This window comes from Schistocerca gregaria, chromosome 3 (assembly GCF_023897955.1).
Source record: "Schistocerca gregaria isolate iqSchGreg1 chromosome 3, iqSchGreg1.2, whole genome shotgun sequence".
Classification (NCBI taxonomy): domain Eukaryota; kingdom Metazoa; phylum Arthropoda; class Insecta; order Orthoptera; family Acrididae; genus Schistocerca; species Schistocerca gregaria.
The window spans coordinates 104,283,884-104,301,469 of record NC_064922.1 but is presented as its reverse complement, the minus strand read 5'-3'; the positions used below and the strand labels follow the sequence as shown (position 1 = coordinate 104,301,469).

The following is a 17,586-nucleotide window of genomic DNA, read 5'->3' as shown; positions in this document are numbered from 1 at the left end:
ACCGGAAAACGCTGCTGTCGTAACTGGCAGTGGTCTTGCCTTCGCTGCTGGGCCAGAGTTCTGATGCAGCACTGCCACGCACTGTCTCAGCAGCCGACGCCAGCTGCCCCGTCTGGAGCTCACAAGGAGAGGCATGCCTATATTCTATAGAATTGAAGGTAAAATAAAATTATATTGTAAAATTGTCCACAGCGTTGCCACTGATTACCCATCATCTACGGCATTACCACATATGCTCCACCCCCTACAGAGGTCGCACTACAGAGTGGTTCATAGAAGTCGTATTCTAGCTGAGCAGTAAGAAGAGGATTGCATTAGTTTTAGGTTCTAACATCACTGGCGACAAAATTTTTACTTATTCTGTGAAGGAGTCGATAGCAGGCAGATCTACAATCAGTAAAGAAATATAGAAGGAATTCCTCAAGTTCTGTCACTACCTGCAGATCCAAAGGTGAAAAACTTAGAAAATTGCACACTTGTTAATGACTGTTTTCTACTTCTACCAATCTTATTGACTTAATTGTGGCACTGAATGATGTGTTAACTGGATTTCTTTATGTAGCTGTAACTACTGCTACATCTGCTACATCTGCATACTTTCATGGTAGTTCTTCCTGGAACGCTACTTCAGTATGAATGTGGACTGAATGTAACACAGGCCATTTTGAAGGCGAAAGTGTGTATTATGCTGATAACCTGTAACAGTTTGGGAGTCTTTGAGTTATTTAAAAAGATATTTTTAACTTTATTATAATAAGTTATGAGTCATTTGTATTAGTACAGCTCATATTAAATAGTGTTTTCATTAGATAATGAACACAACAGATAAACATAAGAAATAAATTAGTCATGAGTAATATAGTTTCCCACATTAAACGGATTGAGGATGTTTGGATAGTTTTCTGACTTCACTGTTGTAGACAATATGTTGGTAGCACTTTGTCTCCTTGCATGTTACTTTGTAGCAGAGACATTAAGGTTGTGCAGTTCTTCGTAACAATAAGGCGAGGGTTCTCGCGAATTTTGTCACCGATTGTATATCGCATAAGGCAGAGATACATCAGTTCAGCAGGCCCTCTTCACAGCATTACCACTTCTCTTGACTGCAGCTTGTGGAATAACTTCAAGTGTCGCTATCTTAAAAGTCACGAAGTAGCATTTTTAACTTTGGCTTGTGGGAACGCTAACTTGATGTAAGAATGGTGAAGGGGAGATGCACCTGTAATAAGCAATTCATGCCTGTGGAAATCTTTCTTAAGATACCCACCACTATGCTGTCATACAAGTTATCATTTTCACATGCTGTAGACAAAACGCGAGTTACGTGTCTTTCAAGAGGGTGACAAGTATTTATGCGATAGTTGCACAGCTTTTAGCTAAAGGGCATTGCCTTATTGCCCTCACAGGATCCTTCAGTGCTTCAACCAAAGCTTCATAAAGTGCAGAAATTATTTGAGCTATGTCTGGCTTTGTAACGTGGAATAAATATAAAGACTTCAACAGAAATTTTCTATTGCCAAGTACAGCCAAGTAACAGCAAGTCTTTGCTTCACAGGAACTGCTTTTCTGAAATTTGTGTCTTTCTTTGCAATAACTTGTAAGTAGTCTGCCTAGGTTTTTATATTGGTAAGACCACGTAGCGCTCGGTATGAAGGTCACTGGCTGTGCTGTGTGCAGTCTGTGGCTGGTTGGCATTGTTGTAATACTCGCCATTGTAGCGTTGGGCAGGTGGATGTGAATAGCGCGTATGGGCAGTTGGAGGTGAGCCGCCAGCACTGATGGATGTGGGGAGAGAAATGGCGGAGTTTTGAAATTTGCAAGACTGGATGTTATGAACTGCTACATATATTATGACTTTTGACCACTATTAAGGTAAATACATTGTTTGTTCTCTATTAAAATCTTTCATTTGCTAACTATCCCTATCAGTAGTTAGTGCCTTCTGTAGTTTGAATCTTTTATTTAGCTGGCAGTAGTGGCGCTCGCTGTATTGCAGTAGTTCGAGTAACCAAGATTTTTGTGAGGTAAGCGATTTGTGACACGTGTAGGTTAATGTTAGTCAGGGCCATTTTTTTAGGGATTTTTGAAAGTCAGATTGCGTTGCGCTAAAAATATTGTGTGTCAGTTTAAGCACAGTCATGTATAATTGTTCTAAGGGGACATTTCAAACTGTCTTTATAATATACATTAGAATTTCAAAATCAGATGTTGGCATCTCTAAATCCAGAACCATCTTCCAAATTCAGCTCACCCAGTATGTTATTTCCAGGATCTCTTCTATAGTGTGTAAGACAACTACATCTTCCTCTTTGCCTGCTTATTTCGTCGAGTATTATTAATGCTGCATCATATCACATTAATTCATCCTCTTCACTTGTTATAGCGTAGCTCTTGATGGAAATGCACAATATGAAATGTTTGGTGCTAGTTTAGCATAGCAGATGATAACAATACATATGTATAAATGCTTCTTGCTAGTACAGATAGGGACACAAATAATTAGCATTGTTGCCAACATGTTGTAGACTTTGATAGAACACAGTTGCTGACTGATAAATGTTTTTATATTCAGTGTAAACACAAGATAAGTAATTGATGCATGTCAAACCCGGCCTTACAGAGTGAAAGTCAATTAGATATCAATTGGCTTAGCCCAGTACCAGAGTGCAATAGTGAGACTGAGATACCATCCATGATACAAAAGGTTGGAATAACATTCTCAGAATATAGCGTCTGGATCGAGAAACTAACAACGATAACATTTATCAAAGGCCCACTGACAGTTAACTATTAGTTCTGCATGATGAACTACTCAGAAGCGAGGCAACATTTCAAAAAAAAAAATCGACATTTACTTGCTGTGGAAATTATATACATACAAACACATTAGACAGTATTGATAAGGGAATACATAGAACCTTTTTATCTTATATTTAGAGATTTCTGTCCTACCTAGCAAATAACATCAGAGAGAAATGTATTTTTCGCCTTCCACAGAGCTGACATTTTTACTTAAGATTATTTAATGAAAATAGCTTCCTCAATTCAGTTCTTATTTAGGCACAGTGTATTTATCTGCTCTGTTCGGTTATCATAAAACATACTTAGGTTTTCACTTTCAGACATCTGGCTTCTCTTGTGGAAGAACATTCAAAGTAAAACAATATCCAAGTCACCATGCAACATTCACAATGTGTCACAAAAATAAAGCAAAGTATTAAGTACTAAGAAGACAGAAAAACACAAAATCTACTACTAAAAGATGAGTTGACTGGTGATGAAAGGTTAATTTTCTCAGTTAGAAGAAGCGCCACTGTTCGTATCACCAGTGTCAGCAACTAAACTGCAGACCCTCACGGTATCTCTAATATCTGAGAAGCAAGGCCGACGCACTCGTCGTACCCGATACATACTCAGCACCTTAGGGACTAGCAGGCTACCAGCGGAGGTGAAGACTGTCACGGCACCTCAGACAAAGACGTCTCTCAACACTGGTGCAGAATTAGCTGTTAACATAGAAGACACGATTGCGCTTGCCTCCTGTCCAGATACGGCCGCATCGTGCAGCAGTTCTATAATACAAGCCAAGTAGGATTACAAGAGCCTACAGAGAAAACTCAATTCCTGAACAAGCGAATGAATGAGAATATCTTGGAAAAGGTAGACTCCCTGGCCAGACAGATGAATGATCTGCTAGCTGACACAAGGAATTCCACCACAGGTCATACTGTCGATCTTCATCAGACCAGTCCTCTGATGACTCGAAACCGATGGGAATGTGCTGCTGGCACCACCAGTTTGGTGAGCAAGCACAGAGCTGCAACCTGGCCTGCATATACATCAGCCAGAAGCATCAGTCAGAGGTAGGAGTTTTTGGCATTCATCCTCACGCCGTTTCATAATTGCCTGGAAGACTGGGCACGAATTCCTCATTGACACCAACTCAGACCTCAGTATTTGCCACAAGGTAGCCAGCACAAGTATCGACCAACCACTACGTTCAACTTGTCAGCAGCCAATAATTCCACTGCCGCAACACATGAATTGTAACACATGGAGCCATGGCTTGGAATTTTACGGTTGTTGACGTGAGAGAACCGATCATTGGTGAGAATCTTTTGGCTCATTATCACCTACTGTTTGACGTCCCGCGTGCCCGCCTGTTAGACACCGTCACTGAGTTGTCTGTGATCAGCTTTCGACAATGTGTTGCCATTTTCGACGCCAAAGTGGTCCAGTTTACTGCAGACAGGTACACACACACAAACTAGAGCAGTTTCTATCAGTCAAGTGCCCCTCTGGGCCCCATAGAAGGTATGTCATAATACGGTACGCTATATTAATACTACTTCTGGCCCACATATTTTCTGTCGATCTAGGCGACTGGCACTCCGCAAATATGCCATAGCTTGATAAGAGTTTGACATGATGTTGAAAGAAGGCGTCATCTATCCCTCAAGTCGGCATGCTCATCACCATTATATTTGGTGCCTGAAAAGAATGGTGTGTGGTGTACATGTGAGGATTTCTGCGCTGTTATTGCATGTAAATCCTGGACAGGTATCCAATTCCGCTTCTAAAAGGTTATAATCATGCCCATTCCGGCAAAATGGGTTTAAGAGTTTTACATTGTGCAAAAGCATACACACAGATCCCTGTTGCTGAAGAAGATATTCCATAAACAGTCATCATTACACCCTTTGATTTATTGAAGAGTTTGTATATGACCTTTGGACTTCGAAATACTGCCCAGAGATGACAGCGATTTGTAGACGCTGTATTGAAAAGATTGCATCACTGCTGCTTTGCCTACCTTTTCGACATCCTCATCTATTCAGATACTCCTGAAGAACATGAACGTCACCTTTTAAAAGGTTTTGATGACTCAACGAGTCTGGAATCGTTTTGAATACAGCAAAGTATGTATCTACCAATGCAGCAATTACATTCTTGAGTAACCTTATTTCCTCTAGAAACGCAGAAGTTACATTCTTGGGACACCTTATTTCATCTGAGTGGTCATGCCCGCTACCAGACGCTATCCTCAGTATATCTCGACCAGAAATGGGTGAGAAATTTGGTCGTGTCTAGGGGTTCTCAGGTTTTACCATTGCCATTTGCCCCATGCGGCAGAGCTAGCAGCAACACTAGCCTAAAGGCAAAGCTCCCATGCCATGGGCCCAGGCAGAGTTGGACGCTTTTGAGCAGGCCGAACAAAGCATAGTCGAGAGGGCACTACTAGCACAGCCTGCATTGGACTCTACTCTCGCACTTGTTGTTGACATGAGCCAATCAGCCATTGGCGCCCCACTACAATAATATGTGGACAGTGGCTGGCAGCTGTTCGCCTTTTTCTCCCACAAGCTGACGCCAATTCAGCCACAATACAGTGTGATCGAGCGAGGTGGCGCAGTGGTTACCACACAGGACTCACATTCGGGAGGATAGCAGTTCAAACCTGCATCTGGCCATCCTCATTTAGATTTTCTCTGATTTCCCTAGATGGCTTTAGGCAAAGGTCGGAATGGTTCCTTTGACAAAGTGTGGTCTGTTTCCTTCCTCATCCTTCCCACATCATAGTTTCTGCTCTGTCTGTAATAACCTCGTTGTTGATGGACATTAAGCACTACTCTCCTCCATCTCCAATACAGTGCTTATTATAGAGAATTGTTAGCCATCTACATCGCTATAAAATACTTCTGTTCGCAACTCAAGGCCAGATTCTATACAATATGTGCAGCTGATAAGCCTGTAACATCAACAGTCCAGCAAAATAATGATAAATGTTCTCCATGAAAGTCTAACCAGCCAGAGTGTACCTCATAGTTTTCTACAGACATTTGGCACGTTTTGGGTCTGATGATGTAGTGACAGACCGTTTATCACAGACAGTTGACTTCATGCAACTGGCTAGAGCTCAAGGAACTGGCAAGGAGCTTCGTGATTGCCTGGATGACACTGTGTCAGACTTACAGCTTAAGCTTGTTGAAGCTCCAGCCTCAGATACTAAAGTCAATTGTGAGGTATCTTATCCCAAAACCAGGCCGTTCGTTCCAGCACCACTTTGTAGACAAGTATTTCAAATTCTACATAGTCTGTGTCATCCAGGAGTTAAGGCAACAGTGAAAATAGTCTGCAACTGTCACCTCTAGCCAGGAGTAGAAAAGGATTGTTGACAGGGTGTCGTCACGTGTACACAATATCAATGTAACAAAAATGTACAGTATGGGCACTCACCAGTAGCCAGCTTCCCAGATACAAATAAGATCTGCACATATGCACACTGATGTCGGGCCACTGTCCCACTCTAAAAGGCAACGTTGCTTACTAACCATCATGGACAGATTTACAACTCTAGCGACCGCAATTATGTCACATTGGGTTGCAAGTTCTGGATGCCTAATCCCTACAGCTGTGGACAAAGGATGACAATTCAAATCTGATTTATTAACCAAACTTAGAAGCTTCTGTGGAGCAGTCCACCACTCTACTATGAGCTACCACACTGCCAACAATAGCATGGTGGAACAGTGGTATGGTTCCCTTAAGCCAGCCCTAATGTGCCATGAGACAAACTGTATGTCAACCTTGCAATTAGTTGTGCTGGGGCTTTGGACAAAGTGCAAGCCAGACCTGGATGCATCACCAATTGCGTCTGTGTACGGTGAAACCTTATGTCTACTGTTAAGTTCGTTGATTTGAGAGCTTTACCACAAGAAAGCACAGACACTCTGCATGTCATTGATGACCTAAGAGACAGAGTCTCACAAATTCACCCACAACCAAAATCCTGATGTAGTGAGCACCAAACTTTTGTGCATAAGGAATAACAGATTTACACAGGTCATGCTATGCAGGGATGGGATTAAGCCAGTGGTAACGCTTCTGTATACTTGCCCACACTGAGTTGTCGCCATAGGCGACAAAACATTGAAGATCATGGTCAATGGAAAACAAAATACCGCCTCCATCGGTCATTGCAAGCTTGTGTTTGTCACAGAAGAACCTGCTAGTATCCACCCCTGTTCTACCATGCCTCGACTGTTGAAGACTGTTGAAGACCAGACTGCGCCCTCGACAATGACGCCAGCTCGTAAAACACGCTCTGGTTGCAGTATGCACTTCCTGGCGAAGTACATGGATAATGCCTAGGGTAACACATAGGACGACACTCCACTCTCCTTTGGGGGGCTGTGTAGAGGTAGAGACTTTGAGAGGTCACAATCGGCTCTCGCCTTACAGTTAGCAATCAGATGATTGCAAAATGTCAACTTTCCGTACAGCGACCTATCTTTGCTTCTCACTTTTTTTAACTTTTAATCTGTTGTTTATGGAGACTGTGTGGTTAATATTGAATGCACTTAATTGAAAATTATTTTTCTTTTTTACTGTGTCTGATGTACACCACACTATGAGTCATTAGAAATAAAGTGTTGAGTTTAACTGTGCACACAGTCTTCTTCGTTATATGGATGCGATGTTCGTTCACTGATTTCGCACTTCAAACCAACACCAGTGACAGTGGTTACAAGGCCAAAAGAATCCAAGGGAAAGTTGTGGGCAGAGAAATGGCTAATGCAAAGCAACAAATTCACCCACACTCTGTTAATAAGGAGATGGGAGAAAATGATTTTCGTAAGTAACTAAGAATGGATGGAACATGCATTTCAGAGCAGCTAAACATCATCAAATGAAAAAGAATGCAGTTATGAGAGAGACTGTAAGCTATGAGAAGAGTATGTGAGCTGCATTACTGTTTATAGAGACTGGTAGAAGTTAAGAGAACCGCAACTTTAGTGTTGTTGTATTCCCACAATTTATATCTAAAATAATTCCTGAAACCTGCAATACGGTTTATAGTTCCATGAGGAAATACATCGTGGTAAAGCAAACTAATTAAAACAAACGATGTGCATGAACAATTTATAAATTTATTGACATATGTAGCATGAAAGGTACCCCTGTACTTTTAAGAAACTAATTTCAGATGAGAAGAAGGAAGACTGCAAATGGTAGAGGTGCATGTCATCTAATAAGTCCAACCATATCTAACAAATGAAGCATTTAGCAACTGTTAGAACTGTAAATAAGATCCCACACCTTTATTTTCATGGCAGAAGGCTTGGACAAAGGTTGGGCTATTTTAACACTTATAACAATAAAGCAAGTAATTTTACAGATAAATGTCTACTGACTGTCTATATTTCGGTTTTACTTCCGATAAGCATCGTAAATGAAATCTAGCGTCTAATCTGTCTATATTTTTGGTTTTCTTTATTTCATTTCCGATAAGTATCGGTACTAAGACCTAAACACTGAAATACAGGAGATCGACGGACTTTTATTAATAAAATGTATAACGTTTACTCTCTGCACTTGTCTCATAACCATTATGGATTCGTTAAAAAATGAAAAAAAGTGCTTCGTTTCTTGCGCCTCTATCACTGTAATCCTCGCATAACGTTTCGTACAAAAATCTCGAGTCTAAATTTCTCCACAATCTCCGTCTTAGTTTTGTCCTCCTCGCACTCTCCAGCACAGCATTTAATCCCACACGCAGTGAAAAAAAACGAACTTTTGTCGAGTGGTTGGCACGACAGCGTTACCTGCCTGCAGCACAATTTGTTAGTGTGTGTACAGGGCTGGACGGCTGTGTGTGGGGGGAGGGAGGGAAGGAGGATTTTGGGGCAGGGGTCGGCTGTAGTGTGCTCCCACCCGACCGACATCCCGATAAGAAAGTTCGTCTATCGGTCGGTCAAAATGCCTACATAAGTTATTTTGTCGGTCGGTCTGTCGCTCTGTAGTTGCATGTGCAGGCCCTTTATTTTCAATTGCTGTCTAATAAAAAAAAAAGTTATAGGGCAAAATACTTCGAGAGATCGATATTTCACTCAGAAATGGAAAGCACCCCTTGTTTCCGGCTGGCACCAGACAACAAAGCCGGAAGTCTTTCTCGTCATTCAGTCGATAGAAGAGTCTACCAGTAAGTAGCGTGGAATTGTGATTCTATTGATTTTTGTGTTATTTCGTGTTTTCTTTTTGTCAGGTTGTGTTTATGATGATAATTGTAGTAGCTATTAAATAGTTACAATTAACAACATGTGTTTTAGTAATATAATATGATGATATGAGTTGGTGTTTAGTCATACAAAGTCGGATAACAGATAAATCTTATTACGTTATAAGCCTATCCCTTATAATTCCCCTTGTGTGTGACACATGCGTTTTTTGCCAGTTCCGTCGTTTTATAGATATTGTGTAAATTTCATTTTGTTGTTGTTTAAAACGGGCTGAATACATGCCAGCAAGGCCACGTGCACCCGTTGTTATGTTACCAGTCACTTAACCGGATAGGAATTTTCTCTCTGTGTTTGCCTGCTTACCGTCTACTACACAATACCTTTTTTCTTTAGGAAGGAAAAAAAGTAATTTCAGCAAACTGTAGATTTTCCTTATTTAATATATCAGTAAATATTTCATGATGGTGCCATTTCGTTGTGAAAGAGAAGTTGAACGTGTAATTGACTAAGCCGCCGTGATTTTGGGGTGGCTACAGGAATCGTATTTGTTGATTGTTTTTCTAACACGTTTCAGAATCCGTCTTCCTCCATTGTATTCTGTAAGCGGTCATAATCCCTTCTTAACTTCCCATTATATCAGCAACGAAATTAATGAAGTTTTGAATCATTATCGCACTTGAAGACTTACCAACTTATAAGTGAGGGAGGGGGGTGGAGACGATACAAGAAAGTGCTGTAAAAATTTGTGCATCAGATTATTAAAGCATAAGGCTGTGACTCCTAAAACATAAGTAAAGAGGAAAACAATCAGAGAATAGAGTATGTTGCGCTAAAAGCTTAACTTGGGGGGGGGGGGGGGGCGCTTGATATTAGTTAAAGGTAGGAAATGAACTTTCCTGGAATAACATTACGTGTTTGTGGTTCTAATGCAGTCTTACAATCCTGTGAAAAAGGAGTTTTATTACTGATGCTGCAGTGCTGTTAAAGTAGCAGGCCTGCATAGTGCTCAGCCTATACACCTCTCTCCTGTTTGCGTGTATACCAGTCATAAGTATTTTGTTTTTGTACTGTATGCTTAGCAGGTGGTTCTAGTTTTTGAGTTAAATTATTTTTCACATTCCCAGCACAGTGTCTGATGTTAGCATATGTAACAGCATTTCACATGTGCAGTCACTCCATCAACTACTGTGCTGCGTTGGCGTGGATTGTGCGAATTGTTACAATTTTCTTTCCGTAATTGTCATTTTTCTTAAAAAGTATTAAATTTAAATATAAGCCTAAATTCAGTTAATTTTCTATCATATTACCGCTATGTGTATGAAAAATACAAGGGTTTTACAAGCTGTGACATGGCCGTGAATCTAACAGTGCCCTGAATATGGAATAAATTTCCTTTACTTCACATCTATGGTCACAAATTTTGTCATCAAATTAAAAGTTTTGGTCTGACGACACATTTCAGATGTGCAGCAAAATATGGGAAAACACAAATACAGTATCACATTATCTACAGCTTAAAATAATAAATAGACCATGATGATAAGTGTTAATGACACATGTGCATTTATGTGCTTTAAATATGGGGAGGCATACCTGTTTCCTAATGTATTGTAGCCATAGTGGCATCGTCAAATGTTAAATGCGAAATCAGCACCAGCATTGTCAGATATCTATGAATAACAACATAAGCAAGAGTCATTTTGTCAGCAGCAGTATTGTTCAAAACAAACTGCCGCACGGTAGCCACAAAATGTTGTGTAGCATGTTCACCAGATGTCACTACTGTAGGCATATGCATATTCTTCGGTTGTTAACTGTAAAGTGTAATATAAGGGGATACAATCAGAAAATTCTCTTAAGGGGTTATAAGGTGTAAGAGGTGTTACAGTAATAAAAAGCAATGAAATAAATTATGATGAAAGTTAGATGTTAAAAAGGACAATAATTGAGAAATTCTCAAGTGGTAATATTAAAGATAATGATTAATTAATAAACAGCTTTCAGAGTGCACAGAACAATATAAAAAATTGTCAGTAATACTTTTCATTGTGGTCAATTTTATTGTTTTAAGGCTTTGATGATTTGCTAGTGTGATTGTGTTCACCCGTATTTTGCTGCAGATCTTAACATGGTCGTTATAAACCAAAACTGGTAGTCTGATGACAAAAATATTGTTACCTTAGATGTGACACAAAGGAAATTTATAACACATGGGTTGGCCATGACATGACTTGTATCAAAATCTGTGCATGGTCATAGGCAGAAAACACTTAGTACATTATTCTTGAGATAGATTGCTTGTTCTTAGTGATAGAACTGAAAGTCTTCAACGCAATAACTATTGTATAAATTTCCATCTATGGCAAACTGTGTTGATTGATCTTCTTATTACAGAACATGGCGGACGCTGCTCCAGCCGGTGGACGAGGGGGTTTTCGTGGTGGTTTTGGTTCCAGAGGTGGTCGTGGAGGCCCAAGGGGTCGGGGTCGTGGTAGAGGACGTGGCAGGGGCCGTGGAGGCAAAGAAACTGAGAAGGAATGGGTTCCTGTTACTAAGCTGGGTCGATTGGTGAAGGATGGGAAAATACGCTCACTTGAGGAAATATACCTCTTCTCACTGCCGATTAAGGTATTATAGCCTTCCTGTGTAATGCTGATAAGAAATAACATAAAGAGAATCTAAATCAATTTTTTCTCTTTCTAGGAATTTGAAATAATTGATATCTTCCTTGGCACCTCTTTGAAAGATGAAGTCCTTAAAATCATGCCAGTACAGAAGCAAACTCGTGCTGGTCAGAGGACAAGATTCAAAGCATTTGTTGGTAAGGAATGAAGCTTTCATTCATCTTTTAAAATATATCCTTAATTTCACAAGATATTGTTGTGAGAACACCTGTACCTTTCCCTATTTGTCTGAAAGTAGCACCGAAAAACCCCATCATGTCTAGATGACTTGTTATGGCAGTTCAGGTGCAAGAGAATCATTTGGCCCTGAACCATTGGGCAGTCCTGATTTGGAGTCTCCACACTGATGTGGGCCATACAGATGATTTTATGTTATGTTATTTCATGTGCTTTTCATTAACAGTTGTTGTAGATGTAGTGTTCAAAGTATTTTTTCCCATACTTCTAATTGGATTCTAAGTATTTGTTTTTCTAAAATTATTTTATCTGTGGCTCTCAACCCAAATTTTCATTCTACAATGTTGTAGTCTGAATGTACTACAGAGCTTGGCATAAGTGTTTGTAAGTGATTGTATTGTAGACAATTCAACTACTGTATGGTGTATTAGGAGTAATATCTTTTTTTTTCTTTTCTTCTCAAGCGGTTTAATAGTTCACTAATTCACTGGCAAATCTTATGTAGAATGTCTTTCCCAATTAACATTATAATTGCACTTCTTTGCAGCTATTGGTGACTCTAATGGGCACATTGGACTTGGTGTGAAGTGTTCCAAAGAAGTTGCTACAGCTATTCGTGGAGCAATTGTTCTTGCAAAGCTGTCTGTTGTGCCAGTTCGAAGAGGTTATTGGGGTAACAAGATTGGAAAACCACACACAGTGCCTTGCAAGGTTGGTTTTAGAAATTAAATAATTAACTAAATTTTAGCACTAGACAAGAATCTTTCAATCATTTGCCAGATTAGAATGTCAGCAGAGTTACACTTTGGGAGCCATATGGAGATGACTTATATATGTATTAGTAATCTACTTCTACATTGGAGATGATGTGAATGTTATTCCGGGTGTATACACTCCGGGAAGTCCGTGTAAAATTTAGGAGTTTCCTAGAATTCTGGGAATTTTTCATTTAGTTTTTCGTGTAATTTTGTCTGGTAAGACCTGATGCAAAATGTGTCGAAGGCTTTACGGCAAAGACTATGGAATGCTTAATAACAGCAAATGTCTTCCGATGAACGTCATGTCACAACTGTTCACATTTAGTTAGTTTTGAGCAGTTGCCTGCAGGCTCATGCGCTTGTGCAGTTGAGTTGTGTATGAGCAGTGCCTTCTCCCACTTCTTGCTACTTGAAGCGCGGCTGCAGCAGTAGCAAGAAGGGGTTATGCTACACAGAAAAATTTTTCTGGTGCACCTAATCTGCCAGATTCACACGTGTCCGTAGAGCAGTCTGGGTTTTAGTGGGGAGTATAGTGAACTGTTTATCTTTGGTGATTTTGCTGTTTTTTGACCTATTTTGTCTTCGTTTGCAGTTAACACATCAAAAGAAAACAAAACTGATTTCTGTGGCTGGGAACTGTCAAGCCAATTTAAAAATGCATGTAATTACAAAAGGCTGTTATTATTTTCAGTTTTATGATTTTTATTTTCACTTTTTTGGCAGTTGCGCATTAATCGCCTTGCACAACATTGGAGTAATTTTTGTTTATTGCTAAATTAATATGGTTTTTATTAATCTTTTATGCAGATGCAGTCAATTTATAAGAAACATTGTTTCATTTCACATTATTGGCTAGTTTTTGTTGTTACTAAATTTCAAGGGCACTTTTTTTATCATCTGGCACATATGGCATTATGCCACAATAAAGAATCAAACATGAGACTATTCAGTACTGGTACTCAAAGAAAATTTTCATTCCAAAAAGTGCACTGAAAAGCTTGATAACAGGTCGGGCCTACTTCATTGTGAATCTGGACAAAATGAATGTGTCCTTAAAGTTGAATTATGCATTTTAGTGTAGTTTATGATAGTCCTAGGCTCTTAGAGTACCCTCTGATGTCCTGTTTTATTTTGACGTCATATAAGGTCTCTTAATGCTATTTGTGTACAAGCATATTGGCTTTCTACATCATCGTAGCTGCCCATGTGCAGTGACATCTGTTTTTGGCAATCTTTGGCTGCTGCTGAAAAGAACGCATGCCTAAGAGGTCACAGGAAAGTACTGCAAATGGTTTCGTTCTTTGAAAGGTGTTATTTTTCAAAGGAATTTTTCTTTTAGTCTAGATGGAGTATGTTACATTTGAGAATGTGCAATGAATTTCTTAAATCACAAGAGCATTTGAAACTTAACTTTCAGGAGCAGACATTGAAGTCATTGTTTAAAATTTTACTGGTGCATTTGTGTGATTATCTTAGTGCAACACACTAAAAGGACCAATGCTATATGTGAAAGCTTAACTTTCCTTGTTACTTATTAATCATAAAGACAAGTATTACATGTGAAAGCTTAGTTTTTCTGGTAGCCACACTAGGTACATTAATTAAACTATTAACTTTGCCTATTTGTGCATTCACGCTACTTAAGTGATGGTGTTGCTATTGGCTAACTAGTACATCATATGTCCTATATTCTGAATATCTGCTGAGACTTGCTGATGTGATCATGTGATGTGAGCTATGATTGGCTACAATAGCACATTGCACTCTCTCTTTCAATGCTTTGGAAACTTAGGTGCTGTGTTTAGTGGAATTCGAATTTATACTATGGAAACATGCAGTGCATATATTGCTGCACATAAAAGATCTTTCCAAAACATTTCCCCGCTCTCCTCCCCTGTGCCAAGTTCCATTTTCTAAAGTGCTGGGAAGTTATCACTGGTGTGTAAAGCCTTTACCATTCAAAGGGTTGGTGTTTTTTACAGCTCTGAGGGAAAGTACACTGTCACTTACGGAAAAAGTTTTATTTTCACTGTGGAAGAAATGTATTTTCACATGGAAAAAAGTGGTATTTTAACTGGGAATTTTTTCTTGTGTGCGTATACATCCTGGTTATTATACTGTAATTTGTAAGAATCCTAAGTTTGTTTCGTGATATATACAAATATCGAAACACTATTGGTCACTTGTACTTTAAATGTTAACTGGAGATAGTTGACATAGAGGCTGATAGGTATCGTTTCTGGATTGCTAATGAAATTCAGGTTTTTCTTTTTGCTTATTGGATGGCAGCTGTCGTGGAATAGGAGTAAAAATATAACTGTAAGCGGGAGAGAGAATATAGTAATGGTAAAGCCTGCCACACTTTTCAGATATGTAAGGATGATTTAGAATAATTCTAGGTTTTCAACAGGGTTAATGTTATTTTCCTTTCACCATATTTAAATGATGTCTGTAGCTTATCTTTGTCACATTGATTGTGATTTTGATGCTCATTGTTAGGACTCTAAGCAAACTGATACTAAATGGTATGTACCACTTAATCAATTGTACCTACTGTCAAGGGATAAAGCTTTTTTTAGACTTTTAAGACCAACCATATAGCTGTGCCAAACTGAAGTAGTTCTGTGTTAAAGGGAAGCCCTTATCCACTGTTGGGGCATGTTTGATAGTGCAATGAAACAACTGCCAGGGTAGCATACAGTGTTCTTCATTTAATTCGTATGAAGTCCAGACCCTTGAGTGATGGAGAATAGACGGGAATTAATCTCTTTGTGGATGGAGTAATGCATGGTGTGACTAATATTGGTGCAAAGTATCTGTCTTTTATGTACTGTCTAGTGGCTTGTGGAGAATATATTTAGATGTAGAACCCTCTTGATTTGTATAGATCTTGTAGAAGCCTCTGATCTGCATAGATCTTTTGGCCATCACCTTCGATGCGTGTGTTTGATCTTAACAGTTTTTTGTTGTGTGATGTAGTTTATTTTAACAGCGGTTTATATAACTTTTTCAAATGTGTAGAAATATGTTATCAAGTTATCCACATAACATTTCTTGCAGATATCTTCCATTTCCTATTGTGCAATTAAAAATTAATCTACTGTTTTCAGGTCACAGGAAAATGTGGCTCTGTTCAGGTGCGTCTCATTCCAGCACCTCGTGGTACAGGTATTGTGTCAGCACCAGTACCAAAGAAGCTGTTGCAGATGGCAGGTATTGAAGATTGCTATACATCAGCTCGTGGCTCAACTGGAACCCTAGGAAACTTTGGTATGTTCACTTTGTATTGATGCTTAACATTTATTGTAACTTTCATGCTGCAGTACATTGTGTTACCCTTTTTATGGGAATATGCCAATTATTTCATTAATTTCTTTTCAGCTAAGGCAACATATGCTGCTATTGCAAAAACATACGCATACCTGACTCCAGATTTGTGGAAAGAGGAGCCCCTCCTGAAGACACCCTATGAGGAATTTGCAGATTACTTATACAAGAATAATCGTCCTGTTGCAGGTTCCAATCCTCAGCGTGATGTATAAGGACTCTGTCAATTCCAGATGGATGAGATTCCTTGTACAAATGTTGCATTTTATAATTTGAATAAATGATACTTGAAAGAATTTTTCTCCCTGTACTTCTTATCAAATGTGTTATACATAAGTGGCCCTGGAAATAGAATTTCGAAAAAGTAAGAAATGGCTAAAGAAATTGCTTTGGTTGTCTTGCCTCTGTTTTTATATGTTGGAGATGTAGGTTCACTTCCAAAAAAATGTGTGGACCTAACATTCAAACCCAACGCTAAACTGTAGTCTTGTCACTCGTATGCCATTGCCCAAAATTAGGAATGAGAATTTGTCATGAGGCCTCTAAAGAATTTTGTAAAGCTCCATGAAATTTGTTGCACAATAATAGTATACAGAAATCACAGTACTTCTTAGTGTCTTAAGTGTGGAGCTGTTGGATTTGTCAGTGTATCTGCTGCAGCTGGCTTTGGATAGGTTGGTGTTGGTGGGAAGTATCCAGATAACCCGGACGGTGTAACACTGCGCCAAGATGTGCTGGCCGTGCATCAAGGCATGTTTAGCTACAGGGTGATCCTCATTACCAACAAACAGTGTCTGCCTGTGTCCATTCATGCGAACTCCGGAGATGGGAAATCGCCCTTCAGTATATCCTCTCTTCTCGATATCCGCCAGGCCTCAACCTCTGCTAATTTCAAGTTGCTGCCGCTCATACCTCACCTGTCTTTCAACAACTTCTTTGCCTCTGTACTTCTGCCTCGACTGACATCTCTGCCCGAACTCTTTGCCTTTACAAATGTCTGCTTGTGTCTGTGTATGTGCGGATGGATGTGTGTGTGTGTGTGTGTGTGTGTGTGTGTGTGTGTGTGTGTGTGTGTGTGTGTGTGTGTGGGCGCGCGCGCGCGCGCGCGCGCGCGCGCGAGTGTGTACACCTGTCCTTTTTTTCCCCCTAAGGGAAGTCTTTCCGCTCCCAGGATTGGAATGACTCCTTACCCTCTCCCTTAGAACCCACATCCTTTAGTCTTTCCCTCTCCTTCCCTTTTTCCTGAAGAAGCAACCGTCGGTTGCGAAAGCTAGAAATTCTGTGTGTGTGTTTGTGGGTTTTATTTATTGTGCCTATCTACTGGCGCTTTCCCGCTTGGTAAGTCTTGGAATCTTTGTTTTTAATATATTCCCATACTATGTTTGAAAAGGGTGGATGATGTAGCTTATAATTTCATTTCAACTTCTTATACTCAGCATAACACGTCTTGAGAAGACAAACCAAAAACTGTAGTTTATGTGCTCAGTGAAACCAAATTAAATAGTAAAGGGTTAATGTTTTATTGTCTCTTAATAGAGTATAACTTTGTAGATTTCACTTCAGTTATCCTTACACCTAACACAGTCGCAACACACAAATGTATTATACTTCCAGCCATAG

The 17,586-nt window shown here is 39.6% G+C and overlaps 1 protein-coding gene across 2 annotated transcripts; it reads left to right on the top strand.

Annotated features, from left to right (window-relative positions):
- Positions 1–8,891: 8,891 nt before the first annotated feature.
- On the top strand, positions 8,892–16,262 carry LOC126354085 (40S ribosomal protein S2). Of its 2 annotated transcripts, none has more exons than XM_050003465.1 (6): positions 8,892–8,983; positions 11,415–11,648; positions 11,724–11,841; positions 12,429–12,592; positions 15,750–15,909; positions 16,021–16,262. In XM_050003465.1, the coding sequence occupies exons 2-6, from the start codon at positions 11,418–11,420 to the stop codon at positions 16,179–16,181; spliced, it is 834 nt and encodes a 277-aa protein (XP_049859422.1). In that variant the 5' UTR covers positions 8,892–8,983; positions 11,415–11,417; the 3' UTR covers positions 16,182–16,262. The 2 variants fall into 2 exon arrangements, with proteins under 2 accessions (XP_049859422.1, XP_049859424.1); XM_050003467.1 differs by having other exon boundaries at positions 8,976–9,046.
- The last annotated feature ends 1,324 nt before the right edge of the window (positions 16,263–17,586 follow it).

Excerpts from the sequence above, each read along its gene's own strand:
- LOC126354085 (XM_050003465.1), top strand. The coding sequence starts at position 11,418 with ATGGCGGACGCTGCTCCAGCCGGTGGACGAGGGGGTTTTCGTGGTGGT. Across the intron at positions 11,649-11,723 it reads TCTTCTCACTGCCGATTAAG|GAATTTGAAATAATTGATAT; the intron begins GTATTATAGCCT and ends TTCTCTTTCTAG. Across the intron at positions 15,910-16,020 it reads TGGAACCCTAGGAAACTTTG|CTAAGGCAACATATGCTGCT; the intron begins GTATGTTCACTT and ends ATTTCTTTTCAG.